Here is a 19,846-nt window from a genome sequence, read left to right on the forward strand (position 1 = left end):
TAATTGTTTGAGTTGGTTTGTGATGATCTGGGCCTGGGGTGACACTTTAAACTCTCACATTTCACTTTATTTACACACAGTTTTCTTTGTTTTACGTTTCTGCTCTTGTGAAATAATTTGCAGCTGCACTATTTGTATAAAACAAACTCTTTTTATTTGAACGTTTGCGCTCACAGACTCGCCTTAAGCCCGTCTGACTTTCACCGGGTTAAAACGGATCGTTCAAAAACCAGATTTTTGTTTTTAGCTCAGTATTTAAACCAAAATGTCTCACATGTTTTTATATTTTTTCCATCCAGTTGTGTTTTTGTTTTTTGTAAATACACTGGTCCCTGGTTTATCGTGGGGGTTATGTTCTAAAAATAACCCGCAATAGACGAAATCTGTGAAGTATCCTCTTGATTTTTTACATTATTCTCTCTGTTTTTGTCTGTAAAACCCCTCACCACACACTTTATACACTTTTCTCACACAGGCGTTAACATTTTCTCACATTTCTCTCTCGTTTAAACTCTCTCAAAGTTCAAACCTTCGTCGGCGTCTTTGTCGGTGCAGAACGTTTCATCGACATTGTGGGTTTTTTTGTCGGGGAGAAAACAAATCGCAAACGTACAGCACTTCAGAGTCACACTGAGATCCAACGTTTATGTAAATACGCTGAAAACCCCCCCCAAAAAAAACGCTAAATTGTGCAAAAAAAAAAAGAAATAAACGAAACTACGAAAGGCGAACTGCGATATAGCGACGGACAACTGTAGATGAACTTGGGGCTGGTGGGCGGGGCCTTGGGGCTGGTGGGCGGGGCCTTGACGTTCTCGTGTGTCATCGCCGTGTCGTCTGATGTCATGGACTCCGTTTGTCTGGTCATGTTAAAAATGATTAATAAAATCTGGACATACTTTCTCCAGTTCCTTGATGAGCAGCCACACCAGGGACAGGCTGTTGACCGGGTTCTTCTGGACTTTCTTATGAAGGGTCCACCTGAGCATACCTGAATCACACAACAGAGCGTTAAAGCGACGGAGACGTTTCCGTCGCTGCGTTTCAGACGACCACGTTCTCCAGGTCAATGACATTTAACACAGACGAGGGCGGATAAAACCGAAACTGCTGAGATACTGATGTTTTGTGATCATAAACTGTTTATGTAACTGGACGAGGCTAAAACCGCTCGGTCAGCGCGTTCTAAACAGGAAGTGACCATGGGCGTGTTTCCAGCTCCAGACTCTGGCTCCAGTTCACTTTTTATTGAAAAACTGTCTCCTCTCTCTGTCTCTTCAGACTCATTTTGGTCTTAAATGTTCAGATTAACCCTCTACATGATCCTGGGGTCATTTTTTTTTTAGTTATTTTGAGATTTTTTTATTTTTTTATTTTTGTTTTTTAATTTGTTTTTGAGTTATTCTGAGTTAATTTTTAAGTTATTTGAGTTATTTTGAGATTTTTTTTTTTTTAGTTATTTTTAGTTTTTGTTTGAAGTTTTTTTTTGTTATTTTGAGTTTATTTATTTAAATTTTCTTGTTATCTTGGGTTAATTTATTTATATTTTGCTATTTTGAGTTTATATTTTTTGTTGTTTTGAGTTTGTTTTTTTAAATTATTATTATTATTAATTTTTTAAAAGTTATTTGGTGTTTTTTTTTTTCAATTTATATATATATATATATATATATATATATATATATATATATATATATATATATATATATATATATATATATTTTAATAAACTGTCCTCTCTCTGTCTCTGCTGCTTCAGACTCGTCATTTTGTTCTTAAATGTTCGTATTAACCCTCTACATCAGGGGTCTCAAACTCAAATTAGCTGGGGGCCGCAGGAGGCAGAGTCTGGGTGAGGCTGGGCTGATCAGGTATTTAAAATTTTGTCAAACGTCATCGCTGTTTTCAACATACATGAGGAAATATGCCAATTCTTGTGAATTTTATGGATATACACCGTTATTTGTTGAATCTTTTGCGACGGGAGTACACAGCACGAGTGACACATGGTAAAGTCACACTAACATTACACTTTCATATTGTCCTGCGAGCCACAAAATATCCTCTTGTGGGCCGCAATTGGCCCCCGGGCCGCGAGTTTGAGACCCCTGCTCTACATGATCCTGGGGTTTTTATTTCACTATTGTGTCTGTAAATCAAGATATGAACATTAATAACAGACAAATCAGGTCCTTCTTTCCCCGAGGTCGCTCCTGTTAGCGTTAGCGTTAGCGACAGCTCACACACTTAATTCACACAGTTTATGGTAAAATTCATTCAGTCGTTGCTTTTCGTTCTATGATCCTGTTCAAAATACTTTTTATAACTAGGTCTGTACTCAAGTTACCCAAGAATAAACATTTCTGTGTCCTCTGCACAACAGGGGTCCCACAAGGCTCAACTCTGGGGCCCCTGTTGTTCAGCTTTTTTTAATCAATGGCCTCCCAGACGAGCGCAGAGACGTAAACATCATCGTGAACGCAGATGATGACGTCAAAAGAATTAAAGATGGGCCCGAGATCTTTGTTAAAGGAGTAAAAATAAATATTGTAACAGTAAAAAGTACCTAGAGCAGGACTCGTCGCCAATACAGAGAATACTTCAAATGTGCGTTTTTATTACACGTTAGACTGAACCACTAGAGCTTTATTCACACGCACATCCTCAGAGGGACACGTGAAATATCTGAAACGGGTTTGTTAAAGTAGATTTTCAGAAATGTACAGTAAAAAGTACAGTTTAAGGTGATATGGGCCAATTTACCTGGACGTTTGAGGGCCAAGAAAAACTGGTCCGAGAGCCAAATTTGGCTCCCGGGCCACAGTTTGGCGGCGTCTGACCTAGGGGTTGGTTTGGAGCTGAACGCCGTGACGTCAAACTCACCCAGTCCACGTCTTTACACAGTTAATAGTTGAGTTATTTGATCTCGTCTGATAAAAAACGATCAGGCTTGACGTTTGTGAATTTATCTTTGCACAATGTGAAAAGAAACAAAACAAAAGAGTCCGTCCTGAGGGTGTGACATCATCTGAACGCCGCCGGACACGAGCGTGCAGAATGTGTCACCTTTTACTCCGGAGCGTGACCCCTGAGCCTCGTCCTGGGAAAACGCTACGACGACGAGTCAAAACAAAATCAAAATCAAACCAAATAAAGAGTTACCTTTGTTGTAACAGTCCTGGGTCTGGGAGTCGTCCGATTCTTTTGGGAGAATCGCCTGAATCCGCCGATACAACTCCGGCTCCGGGACAGCGGGCGAGGAGACGCCTGGAATCAAACGAGTCATGAACAAATCCAGACGCGACCCAAGAGACGGAGTTTGGACTTTTAATCGTGTGAGACATCGGCGTAAACTCCAGCACAGACTCATATTTAGTTTAGTTCAATCTGCTGAAAAAACCCCACATGAAGCTTTAAATGAAGACGTAAATATGAAGAGACGAGGAGTTAAACGTGGGACGGGGCTAAACCTGGACCTGGAGGAGTTTATGTTCAGATTAAATGACATAATGTGAGTAAAATGATCTAAATATCGGTCGAGCGAATCGGCCGTGAGTCGATTTGGTCTAAACGATTAAAAAACCCACATCTCTGCAACATTCGATATTTTCAGTTTTATCACAGACAACAGCTCGTTCATCATGTGGAGAGAAAACTTTAAACTCACTCCTGTCTGTCCTGGTTTTAATGTTTTTAATGTTTTTAATGTTTTAAACGGACCTGTGCAGTTGTGTGTTTAATAAATAAATAAACTCACCTGTCGGCTCCATGTCGCCTGAGCTTCTCCAGGAAACAGCGTCGCTCATGTCACATGATTCATCTGTGAAAGAGAAGGAACAGAACGAAAGAATATGAAACGTACAAATATATTATATTTGATTTAATAAAAGAGAGACAGAGAGGAGGAGAGAGGAGAGGAGGAGAGAGGGAGAGAGGAGGAGACAGAGAGGAGGAAAATGAAAGAATATGAAATGTACAAATATATTACATTTGATTTTAAAATAAAAGAGACAAAAGAGGAGGAGGTGAGGGAGGAGGAGGAGAGACAGGAGGACACAGAGAGAGGAGCAGAAAAGAGACAGAGAGAGAGGGAGAGGAGGAGGGAGGGAGAGACTGAGAAGAGGAGTAGAGAGAGTGAGCAAGGAGGGAGACAGAGAGAGGAGAGGAGGAGAGACAGAAAATCAAATCAAATCAAACTTTATTTATATAGCACTTTTCATACAAAAAAAAAGTAACACAAAGTGCTTTACAAAGCATTAAAATCAGTCCCACCCACCAAACCCACCCAGCCACCCGACAGCCCAACAACCAACCCCAACACATCAATAATCATAACCAAACAACCCCCCACCCCAACACACACTCCCACCCCCCACCTCAACACATGTTAAAATACCTCAGTTTCATTTAAAATATGTTTAAGTGGAACAGGCTGGATAAAGATGAACCAGATGAGAAAGCACCACCAGAGGAACAATCTGCACCAGGAACAGGGTCACCCACAGCCACAGGACACCAGCCCAGGGCCCCGAGAAGAGATGAGGTCAAGACCAAACCTCCAGGGCCCACGAGCCAGGGCCCAGCAGCCACAGCCAACCACAGCTCCCGGTGCAGAGGGCTCCTCAGAGGAAACACTGGCAAATCTAAAATGATTAAAAATAATAAAATAAGTCAAAACTAATAAATAAGTCAATAAATAATAAAATAAATAACCAATAAATAATAAAATAATCAATAAATAATAAAATAAGTCAAAATTAAACAAGTAAATAAAACATAAGTAAAACATAAACACACTAGCCAGCCTAAATAAGACTAAATAAATAGAGAAGTAAACTAAAATGATAAATACTAATCAAAAGAGGAGGAGAGAGGGAGAGAGATGGGGAGAGACAGAGAAGAGTAGTAGAGAGAGTGAGCGAGGGAGGAGGAGGAGACAGAGAGAGGAGAGAGGGAATGAGAGGGAGGAATAAATAAATAAAATCACAGCATTAGTCCAAACACTCAGAGGCTTAAATCCATTCACTCGTTTCACTCGTTTGTTTCACTCGTTTCAGTTTCAGTCGTTTCAGTTTTCACACAATGACCTGAACCTGACACACACACACACACACACACACACACAACACACTCTGCAGATCGATATATCGCCACAGAAATATCACGATAAACGATGATATTTAACCTTTACCCGCCGACATACGACACAGACGTCTGCAGCTCAGGTCTGATCGTTTCACAAACAAAAAGAACAAAAAAACTCCACATTTTTGTAAAGAAATTCTACATTTTACCTCGTGTGTTTCTACTTCCATCTTCTACAAACTGAACCACGCGCTGATGTAGTGATTATTACCAAAGTCCCATCGTCAACACGCGTTTTCACACTTTAGACAATTTACAGATAAAAATGGCATCATGGGTAAAAATAAATGAATAAATAAAGAGTAAAACATGAGCCACAGTGTTTCTCATTAACAGAGGAGAATATGGCGGCTTTCCATAGTCTACTTTTATATTTATACACTTATACGCATGAAAACAATGTATTTAAAGGAGCTGAAACACTCTGTTCCACCTCGTGATGTCATCATGTGGTGATACAGGAAACAGGAAGTGCTCCACTGTGTTTTTAAACTCCACACACCTTCATTTATAGAATCATCTGGATCATTTCAGTCCTGGAGTTGCCGATCTACAACTGAACTAAAGGTGAAAAACTGCTTGAAAACTACCACTTGATGACATCACAAGGTGGAACGGAGCGTTTTGAGCTTTGGAGATGTTACTTAAACGTGTGTGAATGAAACAAAACACAACTCCATTAAAGCGACAAGAGCGTCAGAACAAACCTGTCACTATTAAACAGGACAGAGCTGGACCAGAGTCGAGCGCAGTCAAACACACACACACACACACAGACACACACACACCCCCCCCACACACACACACACACACACACCCCCACGCGCACACACACACATGCACACACACACACACACACTGACTCTAAACCCGACGTTTCGCCTACACTTTAGTGAAACCAAAAGATGCGATTCTTCCGTGACAAAGGTAAAAGCCAAAGTGACTTTTGTGCAGCTTCAGCTCTGCAGGTTTAGACTCTGACACTTTAACCTCCTCTCGACTCACAGCAGCAAAAGAGCCACACAATGAGCCACACAATGAGCCACACAATGAGCCGCACACTTACCGTTGTCGTACACTTACACACACACGAGGTCTCAGGAAGTAACAAAGAGAAAAGTCCAAAATACAACGTCACGACAAACAGACACGAACGAGAGCAGAGTCAGACTCACCACACGAAGAGAGGAGGAGAGAGGAGGAGAGAGGAGAGAGGAGGAGAGAGAGGAGCATAAAAGAGAAAAGAGGAGAGAGGAGAGGAGGAGAGAAAGAAGAGAGAGAAAAGAGGAGGAGAGAGGAGAGAAAGGAGCATAAAAGAGACAGTAAAGAGGGGGAGAGAGGGAGAGGAGAGGAGGAGCACAGGGTCATCTTCATCTTCACTCACCGCACGCAGCTTTTTTTAGAAAGACAAAAACTCTGTGGCCCAAAAGTACAAACACACGTCCTGAGAGTGAAGTAAAAGTACAAGTATGTGATCCAGACGCACAAAAACTACAAAAGTACAAATACATGATCCAGACGCACAAGTCGTTTGTTTTTTGAGCTGCATTCTCACAAAGATTATAACACGGCGGGTTTGGCCTCGATCTCCGCACAAATCAGCAGCACAAAAGTAAATCGCACACACAGCTCCACACACACAGCTCCACACACACAGCTCCACACACACAGCTCCACACACACAGCTCCACACACACAGCTCCACACACACAGCTCCACACACACAGCTCGAGCTCTCGACCACAGGTTTCCGGTTGTCGATTCAGCTGCGTCTGTGTCTGTGTGAACTTACGACGACATGGAACCAAAACACAACCAGAACTACAAAAAAACAAAAACCTGACAGTCAGAGAGCGCCATTTCCTCCTCAGCTGAATGAGTGGGCAGACGCGGCGCTAATTTTAGACGTTTGACGGGTTAAACGCTTTTTCCTCATAGTAAAATTTAGCATCGGAAAAGCCCACAGTTTGAAGGAGGTGAGACGAGCCGGCGTGGGGAGTGGCGAGAAATACACCGACACGAGCGCACAAATATCAAAATGTTTCGTCTCAAATGTGCAAAGATATAAAAAAATATGTCTGTGTAAATACGTAACTCCTGAAAAACTGACATTTTACGAGAGTCATACGTTTAAATTCACCTCGTCGCGGGCCACATAAAGTGACACGGCGGGCCGCATTTCGCCCCCGGGCCTTGAGTTTGACACACGCGCTCTTGCCGATATATCGATACTGTATTTTTTTTGTATACTTTACCAAATTCTTCTATCACAGCTGTATTGCTCTATTGTCTCTAGAACGTCGAAATAAACGAAATAAACGCTGAACGAGAGGGCGTGTCCACGTTATATTAGACTGTGACATCATCAGAGCGGATCACGACACGTCATCTGTAGGTCAGTGGATTTGACCGCTCGACCAGCGATGTTTACGTCGAGACCGGGATTCGAACCGTCAACGTTTGGATCAGACGTAAAAGACAAAAGTAAAATCTGCAACTACGCAAAAAGTTGTAGGAGCGAAGACGTTTAGCTGCTCGTCCGGCGCGTCGTTTCTTCTTCTCAAATCATTTACAGACGACGCAAACACATTCCAATCCGAGGTTAACCGTAAAAATATCAAGTCTGTTCCTGGTTCATTAATGGCAACTGATCATTAACCAACTGCAAACACCAGAGCGAAGCCAAACCTGCAAAATCAAACCTGCAAAAACTAAACCTGCAAAATCAAACCTGCAAAAACTAAACCTGCAAAATCAAACCTGAAAAATCAAACCTGCAAAACTAAACCTGCAAAACGAAACCTTCAAAACTAAACCTTCAAAATCAAACCTGCAAAACTAAACCTGCCAAATCAAACCTGCAAAAACTAAACCTGCAAAATCAAACCTGCAAAAACTAAACCTGCAAAATCAAACCTGCAAAACTAAACCTGCAAAATCAAACCTGCAAAAACTAAACCTGCAAAATCAAACCTGCAAAATCAAACCTGCAAAACTAAACTTTCAAAACTAAACCTTCAAAACCAAACCTGCAAAATCAAACTTGCAAAATCAAACCTGCAAAACTAAACCTGCAAAATCAAACCTGCAAAACTAAACCTGCAAAACTAAACCTGCAAAATCAAACCTGCAAAAACTAAACCTGCAAAATCAAACCTGCAAAATCAAACCTGCAAAACTAAACCTGCAAAACTAAACTTTCAAAACTAAACCTTCAAAACCAAACCTGCAAAATCAAACCTGCAAAACTAAACCTGCAAAACTAAACCTGCAAAATCAAACCTGCAAAATCAAACCTGCAAAAACTAAACCTGCAAAATCAAACCTTCAAAACTAAACCTGCAAAACTAAACCTGCAAAACTAAACCTTCAAAACTAAACCTGCAAAACTAAACCTGCAAAACCAGAGCTGCAGTTTGCTGAGTCTGATAAATCTACTCCTGACTCTGTTTCCTTTGTGTCTAAACGTGTTTTACCATAACTCGCTCAAAAGGAAAGGGCTGAGTCTAAGTTTTATTTATAACGAACTTTTGACAAATAAAAATCTCTACAGACGCCACAGAAACAACAAAACTTCAAATAGAATCAAAGTGTTCAGACAGTGGAGGAAAGACACGAGGTGAAAGCATTAAAGTTTTGTGTTTAAGTAGGATTTTACTCTTCAGTACATGTGAGAGCAGTATCTGTACTTTACTATCTGAACAGGACTGAAGAGTAAAAGTACTTTTCATCTGATTTAAGAGGTTATTTTTACCGTGTGTGTGAAAACATCTTGACTAAAGTTTAAGAGTTCAAGCTTCGACTTTGAGCAAAACAAAAATAAAAACACAAAATCCATAACAAAAATGTATAAACTGATTCATGTTGTTTCTGTGACGAAAATATGTCTCATTTTTAACCTTTATCTCCAACTTTTTACTCTTTAAGTACATTTTACATTTTTCAACAGGTACTTTAATACTTTTACTTATGTAGACTTTAAGATGGATACTTTGTGTAACTGTTTACCTCAGTATCTGTACTTTTACTTAACAAAACTGAGTACTACAATGGATGCAGTACTCTGTGTGAAGTACTCAGTGTGAAGTACTCAGTGTGGAGAGAGGACAGAGAGACGTGACCCCGGTGTCGACAAAGAGGCTCCAGCTCATTACTGCAGAAACATCTGACCAGAGGACGGACTGGAGACCCCGAGGTCAAAAGGTCAACGTGGGAAACTCCTCCAAAGGTCGTGGAGAACGAGCCAAGATCCTACAGCAGATCCCAGAAAAAAACATCAGACCAGTCCAGAAAAGCGCAGGAACAGCAGAGATACAGTAGAACCTCACGCCGTTGGCCGCAGTGTGACGTGTGCACAGATCGCTCCTCGGGTCACGACCCTCGCTCTGAGTCTGTGTGTGGTCAGCAGAACCCTGTGGTCAGCTACTGCACGGAACAATGTGTCCATATAAAGGCCCCGCACATCACAAATCTGAGAAAACAGGAAGAGCCGACACAAGTGTGGAAGTGCGGCGTGAGAGGAGGGGTCAGCGGGAACGCCGTCTGTGTGGAAATCCCCCCATCGTTTTATCGCCTCATCACAAACGTCACAGAGAAGTTTATCTGAGTCAACAGCACGAATATCAATAGATCTGCAAAAAAACACTGAGGACGCCATTGTTTAAAGGGCCCATATTACACTGTTTAAAGGCCCATATTACACTGTTTAAAGGGCCCATATTACACTGTTTAAAGGGCCCATATTACACTGTTTAAAGGCCCATATTACACTGTTTAAAGGGCCCATATTACACTGTTTAAAGGGCCCATATTACACTGTTTAAAGGCCCATATTACACTGTTTAAAGGGCCCATATTACACTGTTTAAAGGGCCCATATTACACTGTTTAAAGGCCCATATTACACTGTTTAAAGGGCCCATATTACACTGTTTAAAGGGCCCATATTACACTGTTTAAAGGGCCATATTACACTGTTTAAAGGGCCCATATTACACTGTTTAAAGGGCCCATATTACACTGTTTAAAGGCCCATATTACACTGTTTAAAGGCCCATATTACACTGTTTAAAGGGCCCATATTACACTGTTTAAAGGGCCCATATTACACTGTTTAAAGGCCCATATTACACTGTTTAAAGGGCCCATATTACACTGTTTAAAGGCCCATATTACACTGTTTAAAGGGCCCATATTACACTGTTTAAAGGGCCCATATTACACTGTTTAAAGGCCCATATTACACTGTTTAAAGGCCCATATTACACTGTTTAAAGGCCCATATTACACTGTTTAAAGGGCCCATATTACACTGTTTAAAGGCCCATATTACACTGTTTAAAGGCCCATATTACACTGTTTAAAGGGCCCATATTACACTGTTTAAAGGCCCATATTACACTGTTTAAAGGCCCATATTACACTGTTTAAAGGCCCATATTACACTGTTTAAAGGGCCCATATTACACTGTTTAAAGGCCCATATTACACTGTTTAAAGGCCCATATTACACTGTTTAAAGGGCCCATATTACACTGTTTAAAGGCCCATATTACACTGTTTAAAGGGCCCATATTACACTGTTTAAAGGGCCCATATTACACTGTTTAAAGGCCCATATTACACTGTTTAAAGGCCCATATTACACTGTTTAAAGGCCCATATTACACTGTTTAAAGGGCCCATATTACACTGTTTAAAGGCCCATATTACACTGTTTAAAGGCCCATATTACACTGTTTAAAGGCCCATATTACACTGTTTAAAGGGCCCATATTACACTGTTTAAAGGCCCATATTACACTGTTTAAAGGCCCATATTACACTGTTTAAAGGGCCCATATTACACTGTTTAAAGGCCCATATTACACTGTTTAAAGGCCCATATTTCACTGTTTAAAGGCCCATATTACACTGTTTAAAGGCCCATATTACACTGTTTAAAGGCCCATATTACACTGTTTAAAGGCCCATATTACACTGTTTAAAGGGCCCATATTACACTGTTTAAAGGGCCCATATTACACTGTTTAAAGGGCCCATATTACACTGTTTAAAGGGCCATATCACACTGTTTAAAGGCCCATATTACACTGTTTAAAGGGCCCATATTACACTGTTTAAAGGGCCCATATTACACTGTTTAAAGGCCCATATTACACTGTTTAAAGGGCCCATATTACACTGTTTAAAGGGCCCATATTACACTGTTTAAAGGCCCATATTACACTGTTTAAAGGGCCCATATTACACTGTTTAAAGGGCCCATATTACACTGTTTAAAGGGCCCATATTACACTGTTTAAAGGGCCATATTACACTGTTTAAAGGGCCCATATTACACTGTTTAAAGGGCCCATATTACACTGTTTAAAGGCCCATATTACACTGTTTAAAGGCCCATATTACACTGTTTAAAGGGCCCATATTACACTGTTTAAAGGGCCCATATTACACTGTTTAAAGGCCCATATTACACTGTTTAAAGGGCCCATATTACACTGTTTAAAGGCCCATATTACACTGTTTAAAGGGCCCATATTACACTGTTTAAAGGGCCCATATTACACTGTTTAAAGGCCCATATTACACTGTTTAAAGGCCCATATTACACTGTTTAAAGGCCCATATTACACTGTTTAAAGGGCCCATATTACACTGTTTAAAGGCCCATATTACACTGTTTAAAGGCCCATATTACACTGTTTAAAGGGCCCATATTACACTGTTTAAAGGCCCATATTACACTGTTTAAAGGCCCATATTTCACTGTTTAAAGGCCCATATTACACTGTTTAAAGGCCCATATTACACTGTTTAAAGGCCCATATTACACTGTTTAAAGGCCCATATTACACTGTTTAAAGGGCCCATATTACACTGTTTAAAGGGCCCATATTACACTGTTTAAAGGGCCCATATTACACTGTTTAAAGGGCCATATCACACTGTTTAAAGGCCCATATTACACTGTTTAAAGGCCCATATTACACTGTTTAAAGGCCCATATTACACTGTTTAAAGGCCCATATTACACTGTTTAAAGGGCCCATATTACACTGTTTAAAGGCCCATATTACACTGTTTAAAGGGCCCATATTACACTGTTTAAAGGGCCCATATTACACTGTTTAAAGGGCCCAGATTACACTGTTTAAAGGGCCCATATTACACTGTTTAAAGGGCCCATATTACACTGTTTAAAGGCCCATATTACACTGTTTAAAGGGCCCATATTACACTGTTTAAAGGCCCATATTACACTGTTTAAAGGGCCCAGATTACACTGTTTAAAGGGCCCATATTACACTGTTTAAAGGGCCCATATTACACTGTTTAAAGGCCCATATTACACTGTTTAAAGGGCCCATATTACACTGTTTAAAGGCCCATATTACACTGTTTAAAGGGCCCATATTACACTGTTTAAAGGGCCCAGATTACACTGTTTAAAGGGCCCATATTACACTGTTTAAAGGCCCATATTACACTGTTTAAAGGCCCATATTACACTGTTTAAAGGCCCATATTACACTGTTTAAAGGGCCCAGATTACACTGTTTAAAGGGCCCAGATTACACTGTTTAAAGGCCCATATTACACTGTTTAAAACCCCATATTTCACTGTTTAAAGGGCCCATATTACACTGTTTAAAGGCCCATATTACACTGTTTAAAGGGCCCATATTACACTGTTTAAAGGCCCATATTACACTGTTTAAAGGCCCATATTACACTGTTTAAAGGGCCCATATTACACTGTTTAAAGGCCCATATTACACTGTTTAAAGGGCCCATATTACACTGTTTAAAGGGCCCAGATTACACTGTTTAAAGGGCCCATATTACACTGTTTAAAGGCCCATATTACACTGTTTAAAGGGCCCATATTACACTGTTTAAAGGCCCATATTACACTGTTTAAAGGCCCATATTACACTGTTTAAAGGGCCCATATTACACTGTTTAAAGGCCCATATTACACTGTTTAAAGGGCCCATATTACACTGTTTAAAGGCCCATATTACACTGTTTAAAGGCCCATATTACACTGTTTAAAGGCCCATATTTCACACATAAACTGTAATCGTTTTCTCTCCGTCCGGCCCGTGTCGCGTGTTTCAGTTCCGTGTTACTTTTTCCATTTGACGTTTCACACATGTGCATCAAACACTGAAGCTGCAGCGGAGACAAAGGGACAGCGTCATGGCAACGGCGCGGCTCCATCACGGGGTTTTTCCTGAATGAACGTCCGGGACAATCTGAGGAAGTGCCCTGGGCCGGCCCGTTTGTTGTGGCCCATTGAGAGCGTGCATATCGACGTTTAGAGCGTCGACTGAGCGAGCGACGTCACCGCGGCGAAGTGAAGCGCGCCGAGGCTAGCAGCTATAGCGGCTAATCTGGAGTTCTGACCACGAGCGTCATAGCAACCGACGACACAATCCATAAAAACCCCAGGATCATGTCGAGGGTTAAAACGAACGTTTAAGACCAAAATGAGTCTGAAGCAGCAGAGACAGAGAGAGGACAGTTTAAAATAAATAAATAAACTGAAAAAAAATAAAAACTTAAAAAAATAAATAAAAAACAAACTTAAAATAACAAAAAAACAAACAACAAAAACTCAAAATAACTCAGAAAATTTAAAAATTAACTCAGAATAACTCAAACTAAATCCATAAATAAATAAATCCATAAATAAATAAATAAAATAATAATAATAATAATAATAATAAATAAATAAACTCAAAATCACAAAAAAACAAACAAAAAAACCCAAAACAACTAAACATCAAAATAACTTTAAAAAAATGAACCCAGGATCATGTAGAGAGAGTTAACACAAGAGAAAGGACACAGACTTTACACAGAAAGTGAATTGGAGCCGATGGAACAGGAAGTGCACCCATCATCACTTCCTGTTTGGAACGCGGTGGCTAGCAGGTTAGCTCTGTCCATTTATATGGAGTGTAAAGGAGCAGAGGGTCAGGACTGGACAAAATGGACAAAATGGACAAAATGGACAAAATGGACAAAATGGACAAAATGGACAAAATGGACATGGACCCCTGGAGCTGCTAAATCCATCAGTCAGAGGAAGACAAATAGGAAGTGGTAGATACAAAGGTCTATCCTGAGCTGTGTGTGTGTGTAGGTGTGTGTGGGTGTGTGTGTGTGTGTGTGTGCGTCTACAAAGTGACAAATGAGTCAAATTGTTGGTTGTGGGACTGAAATTCAAATTTGGGTTTTTGTCTTGAAAATTCACATCTGTGTGTGACACTTTGACGGGTTCAGGTTCAACACAGAGATTTTTTGCTAAAACACCAAAAAGTTCATGTTTTAATTTAAGTCACATTTGTCAAACTCAGGCCCGGGGACCAAATCTGGCCCACGGTGTAATTATATTTGGCCCGTGAGATCGTATCAAATGTGGATTAGAGCTGGCCCACAGGTGTACAGTAATATGGGCCGTTTAAACAGTGTGATTTGGGCCTTTAAACAGTGTGATTTGGCCCCTTTAAACAGTGTGATTTGGGCCTTTAAACAGTGTGATTTGGGCCTTTAAACAGTGTGATTTGGGCCTTTAAACAGTGTGATATGGGCCCTTTAAACAGTGTGATTTGGGCCTTTAAACAGTGTGATTTGGGCCTTTAAACAGTGTGATTTGGGCCTTTAAACAGTGTGATTTGGGCCCTTTAAACAGTGTGATTTGGGCCCTTTAAACAGTGTGATTTGGGCCTTTAAACAGTGTGATTTGGGCCGTTTAAAGGACGTGCAGATGTGTTACAGACTGAATCACAAACACTTGATTATCTCTGAATCTTTGGGTCAAACGGTGTAATCTGTGGTGTTACTAAAAGACAATGTGGCGTCTTAAAAAACACACACACAGACTTTTACTAAACAACCGTGAAATCTGTAAAACAAATCAAGAAAAAAAAAAAATCACACAAACTGAATTCAAAGCTTGACTGAAATCTTTACAAATATTCAACTAAAAGCTCAGATTTTCCACATTCAAGTCACTCAAAAAACACTCACACATTCCCCCCCCCCCCCCCCCCCCCACACACACACACTGGGGTGAGGGGGGTGAAGTGTCTTGCCCAAGGACACAACACCAGTGTTCATCAGTGGGAGGTGGAATCACACCACCAAAATGGAACAGTTCACAAATGATTGACCAGCAAAGCTACTGTCCCCGCTTGACTACGCTACGCTAACACAGCTGCTATGCTACGCTAACACAGCTGCTACGCTAACACAGCTGCTACATGCAAAATATTCACCTGCAAGAGAGAGGAGGAGACGAGAGAGAGGAGGAGAGAGGAGGAGACGAGAGAGGAGAGAGGAGACGAGAGAGAGGAGACGAGAGAGAGGAGACGAGAGAGAGGAGACGAGAGAGAGGAGGAGAGAGGAGAGGAGAGACTGTACTGCTCACCATGTTTTCTTACCATGCTCACAGTTAAAAACCGTAATTCATTTACAAAAATAACCCACCTAGCATCAAAAATCATTGGTCTCCCTACTCCCAGTCTGTCACAGTTAAACTCTAAAGCCATCACTCGTATAGCACAGACAATAACACAGGACCACACTCACCCACTGCACCGGTACTTTACTCTACTGCCTTCAGGACGATGATACAGGACTCTCAGATGTAACAAAGCACGCTTCAAAAATAGTCTCATACCCACAGCCATTATTAACTTGAACAATTTATAGACTACGGAACTCTAATTATCATTATGCACTTTTACAATGTCAATTACCTGCCTTTGTGTTTGTCCAATATATGTGATGTGTTTGTGTGGCATTGTTTGTATATATGGATGGATGGATGGATGGATGGATGGCGTTTTTCTCTGTGTTTTTGACTGTGAAGACAAATTTCCCCTCGGGGACAATAAAGTAACTAACTTAAAGAGAGAGGAGAGGAGACGAGAGAGAGGAGACGAGAGAGGAGAGGAGAGAGAGGAGACGAGAGAGAGGAGACGAGAGAGGAGACGAGAGAGAGGAGACGAGAGAGAGGAGGAGAGAGGAGAGAGAGGAGAGGAGACGAGAGAGAGGAGACGAGAGAGGAGAGGAGAGAGAGGAGGAGAGAGAGGAGGAGACGAGAGAGAGGAGACGAGAGAGAGGAGACGAGAGAGAGGAGACGAGAGAGAGGAGGAGAGAGGAGAGAGAGGAGAGGAGACGAGAGAGAGGAGACGAGAGAGGAGAGGAGAGAGAGGAGGAGAGAGAGGAGGAGACGAGAGAGAGGAGACGAGAGAGAGGAGACGAGAGAGAGGAGACGAGAGAGAGGAGACGAGAGAGAGGAGACGAGAGAGAGGAGACGAGAGAGAGGAGACGAGAGAGAGGAGACGAGAGAGAGGAGACGAGAGAGGAGACGAGAGAGAGGAGACGAGAGAGAGGAGACGAGAGAGGAGGAGAGGAGAGAGAAAGTCTGTTTAAAGTTTTATGTGCAGTTATGTTGTTTTTTTGTTTTGTTCTATATTTAAACACAAAACCGTCTCTTTGTCGAGATGAAGACACGGAAAAAATGAATAAACGACGCCGTGAAAAGATTCAGAGCAAAAACCACAGAAGGAACAAGAAACATCTGCTCAGACGCAAACAGGATTCACATTATCACATTATCACATTATCACATTATCACATTATTCACATTATCACATTATCACAGAAAATAAAACAGATGAACATCAGTGTCACACCTGAAGAAAAGTGTCAACCACAGACGTGTCTCAACTCAACAATCACACACTTTAAAGGAAGAAGTACTCAGTGTTGTTACTTAAGTAAAAGTACAGATACAGAGGTTAAAAGATACTCGAGTAAAAGTATCACATGAAAAATTCTACTTAATTAAAAGTATTAAAGTACCTGTTTAAAAATGTACTTAAAGAGTAAAAAGTCAAAGTATTTCACAGATTCTGAGTGTTGTTCATTTGTTCAAGTGTAAATCTGATGATATTCATTAAAAAATTGACATTTTCTTATTTTGTTCTTATTTCTTTTGAATTTTGTGTTTTTATTTTTGTTTTGCTTAAACTCTTAAACTTTACTCCGGATGTTTCCACAGACTAAAAATACTCCCTCAAATCAGATGAAAAGTACTTTTACTTTTCAGTCCTGTTCATAAATGTAGTGCAGTAGAAAGTACAGATACTGCTCTCACATGTACTCAAGTAAAAGTAAAAAGTACACACTGTAAATGTACTTAAGTAAAAGTACAGATACCTGAAAAGTACAGCACTTTAACACTTTACTTTTGTCTGACACATAATCCTCTGTGATCTGCTCCTCTCAGATGGTTTGGTTTTGGTTTGTTTTTTTGTATTTTTCCTAATAAGATGACGTCACTACATAAACCTCTTTGTGCACAAACTGTGACACACGAACAAAACACAACAAAAACACAACAAAAACACACACACAAACCGCGTCAAGCGCAGATTTAAGCCCGAAACATCATAAACATCATAAACATCATAAACATCATAAACATCCTCATCCTCCTCATCCTCATCATCATCTCTGTTGTTTTTAATCTTTCCAAAGTTCATTGGACTCACCCGCAGCGCGCGCAGCTCTGTCCCGCGTGGTGTGACAGGCGCGTGCCACATCTGACCTGCTGCGTCACGAGACCACGCCCCCTGCACAGCGACCAATCACGTGCGAGGAGCGTGAAACGTCACAGTTCATTTAGGAAGTAGGATTATTAATATACACAAACAAGAAAACAATAATAATAATAATAATAATAATAATAATAACTAACCGTGTTTAATGTAGGCCTCGTGTAACTTATATTTAAATCAATAAAAAAAAATTAAAAAAAAATCGCTTGATAAAATATATAAAAAAATAAATATATAACAAATATAATATAATATGATGCTTTTACCATCGTCTCATATCATGAAGATGAATTTTAAAAAGTGGTAATGTAGGCCTTGTATAACTTTATATGAAGAGTAAAAAAAAATAATAATAATAAATAAATAAATAAATAAAAACTGGCTCAAGAAAATATATTTAAAAATAAATATATAACAAATATAAATATAATAAATAGAATACGATGCCTTTACCGTGTCTTATACGATGATTCATTTTAAAAAGCTTTGTTGACTCTTCAGTGACTGGCTCCTTCAGTCCAACAGCGCCCCCTGCTGGTCACACGTGCAAGTACAAGTGACTTATTGATATTACTGTAAATTATGACTTATATTAGTGGAGTGAAATACTTTCTTTGATGATTTCATCCCTGGATCTGCCAAACTCAACTAAAGGTAAAAGGAGCTGTTCATTTGAAAACTCCCACTTGATGACATCACAAGGTGGAACGTCGCATTTTGAGCTTTGCAGATGTTACAGACTAATAATAAAGTGTGACTCAAACATGTGAATGAAACAAAAACACAAGTCCAGGTCTGTTTTTGTGGATGAAACATTAGAACATGGATTAAATTAAAGAGTCCATTTTGTGTCATAAAACACTTTTAATATCTACAAATATTGCAATATAAAACAGTCAGGATCAAGATGAATTTAAATCCATCTTTTATAAAACATTTTAACATCGGAGGCGCCGTGGAGACAAATATTTTAATGTCAGTGAAAACAGACACCTTGTGCAAACGTTTTCCAGCTCATTTAGAGTTTATGTACACAGTTTACACATTTACATCTGACCTCGTTCATACTTTACATTTCAAGGGATTTCGTTTAAAAAAAAAAAAACTCGACGGCGTTTTAACCTTTGCCTAAAAACACACGTCGGTTTCCCAGGTCCGTCTCAGGGGAGCGCCCCGCTGAAGGTGACGATGGGCAGGCACAAGAGCGAGCAGAAGGTCGGGTGCAGGGGCTGGATCTGCGGCGACGGCCTGGGTCTGCGGAGCGTCCAGTCCGAGGATCTGTCGGTCTTATAGCACACGGACACCTCACACCTGCAGGAAAAGGTGTTTGGTCATGTGATCTGCTGCACGGACCAATCAGAGCGCTGGGTTCAGAATACAGGATTTTCTAGACTATAAGTGTGACTTTTGTTGAGTTTGTTGTTGGTGCGACTTCTCCACAGATGTGACTTATATGTGAAATGATTCAAATCTATAAAGTCACATGTTGGTTCTTGTCACAGTGACAGTCGTGCGAGGGGCTCTAGACTTGGACCAGTATCTACTCCTCCTGAACCACTCAACATTTAAAATATCAACATTACACTCATTTAAAAGACAAACACTCAACAAAAATGAGCCTAAAATAAAGTCGTATTCTGCCGAGCGACGCTTCATCTTCCTCTGGAGTTGGTGGATTTGTTCAGAAGCGACACCGAGGATGAAGAATTCAGTGGATTTATTGATTTGGAGTGAGATCCAGAGTAAACTTGTTGTTTTTTCTGCTTTATTTATCTGATTAACTGTTAATATCTTACGTTAACAAACCAGACACGTGTTCAGTTCTGTCTGTGCTTCATGGAGCTGAATAAATATAAATGTGTTACGTTAGCGTTAGCGTTAGCGTGATGTACTGATATTCAGCCTGTTGGTCCACATTTTATTATTATTATTAGAACTTGACTTTAAAGATAAAACGTCTGTTCTTGGGCTCAGATTTTGTCAAAAACATTTCAATTTATCGTCCAGTGCGACTTGTTTTTTTCTTGATTATTCTGTGTTTTTTGGCTGGTGCGACTCCA

At 40.3% G+C, this 19,846-nt stretch overlaps 2 protein-coding genes across 3 annotated transcripts in view; both read right to left on the reverse strand.

Annotated features, from left to right (window-relative positions):
• The window catches only part of LOC117379394 (phosphoinositide 3-kinase regulatory subunit 6-like), a 49,886-nt gene extending 32,092 nt beyond the window's left edge, over nucleotides 1–17,794 (reverse strand). Inside the window, exons 1-4 of one of the 2 annotated variants that reach the window (XM_033976102.2) lie at nucleotides 17,721–17,794; nucleotides 3,758–3,820; nucleotides 3,163–3,267; nucleotides 900–991 (exon numbers count right to left, since the gene is read on the reverse strand). In XM_033976102.2, coding sequence (XP_033831993.1) covers nucleotides 900–991; nucleotides 3,163–3,267; nucleotides 3,758–3,806 — 246 coding nt within the window. In that variant the 5' untranslated portion in view covers nucleotides 3,807–3,820; nucleotides 17,721–17,794. Of the gene's footprint in view, nucleotides 1–899; nucleotides 992–3,162; nucleotides 3,268–3,757; nucleotides 3,821–6,211; nucleotides 6,274–17,720 lie in introns of those variants that run through there. The other variant, XM_055222471.1, reaches the window with a different exon arrangement.
• An 840-nt stretch (nucleotides 17,795–18,634) lies between these two features.
• The window catches only part of LOC117374301 (phosphoinositide 3-kinase regulatory subunit 6-like), a 45,113-nt gene continuing 43,901 nt past the window's right edge, over nucleotides 18,635–19,846 (reverse strand). The window contains exon 12 of the mRNA XM_033970387.2: nucleotides 18,635–19,097. Within this exon, the coding sequence (XP_033826278.1) occupies nucleotides 18,947–19,097 (151 nt within the window). The 3' untranslated portion in view covers nucleotides 18,635–18,946. The remainder of the gene's footprint in view (nucleotides 19,098–19,846) is intronic.

The sequence above is a fragment of the Periophthalmus magnuspinnatus genome, chromosome 1 (assembly GCF_009829125.3).
Source record: "Periophthalmus magnuspinnatus isolate fPerMag1 chromosome 1, fPerMag1.2.pri, whole genome shotgun sequence".
NCBI classification, from domain to species: Eukaryota; Metazoa; Chordata; class Actinopteri; order Gobiiformes; family Gobiidae; genus Periophthalmus; species Periophthalmus magnuspinnatus.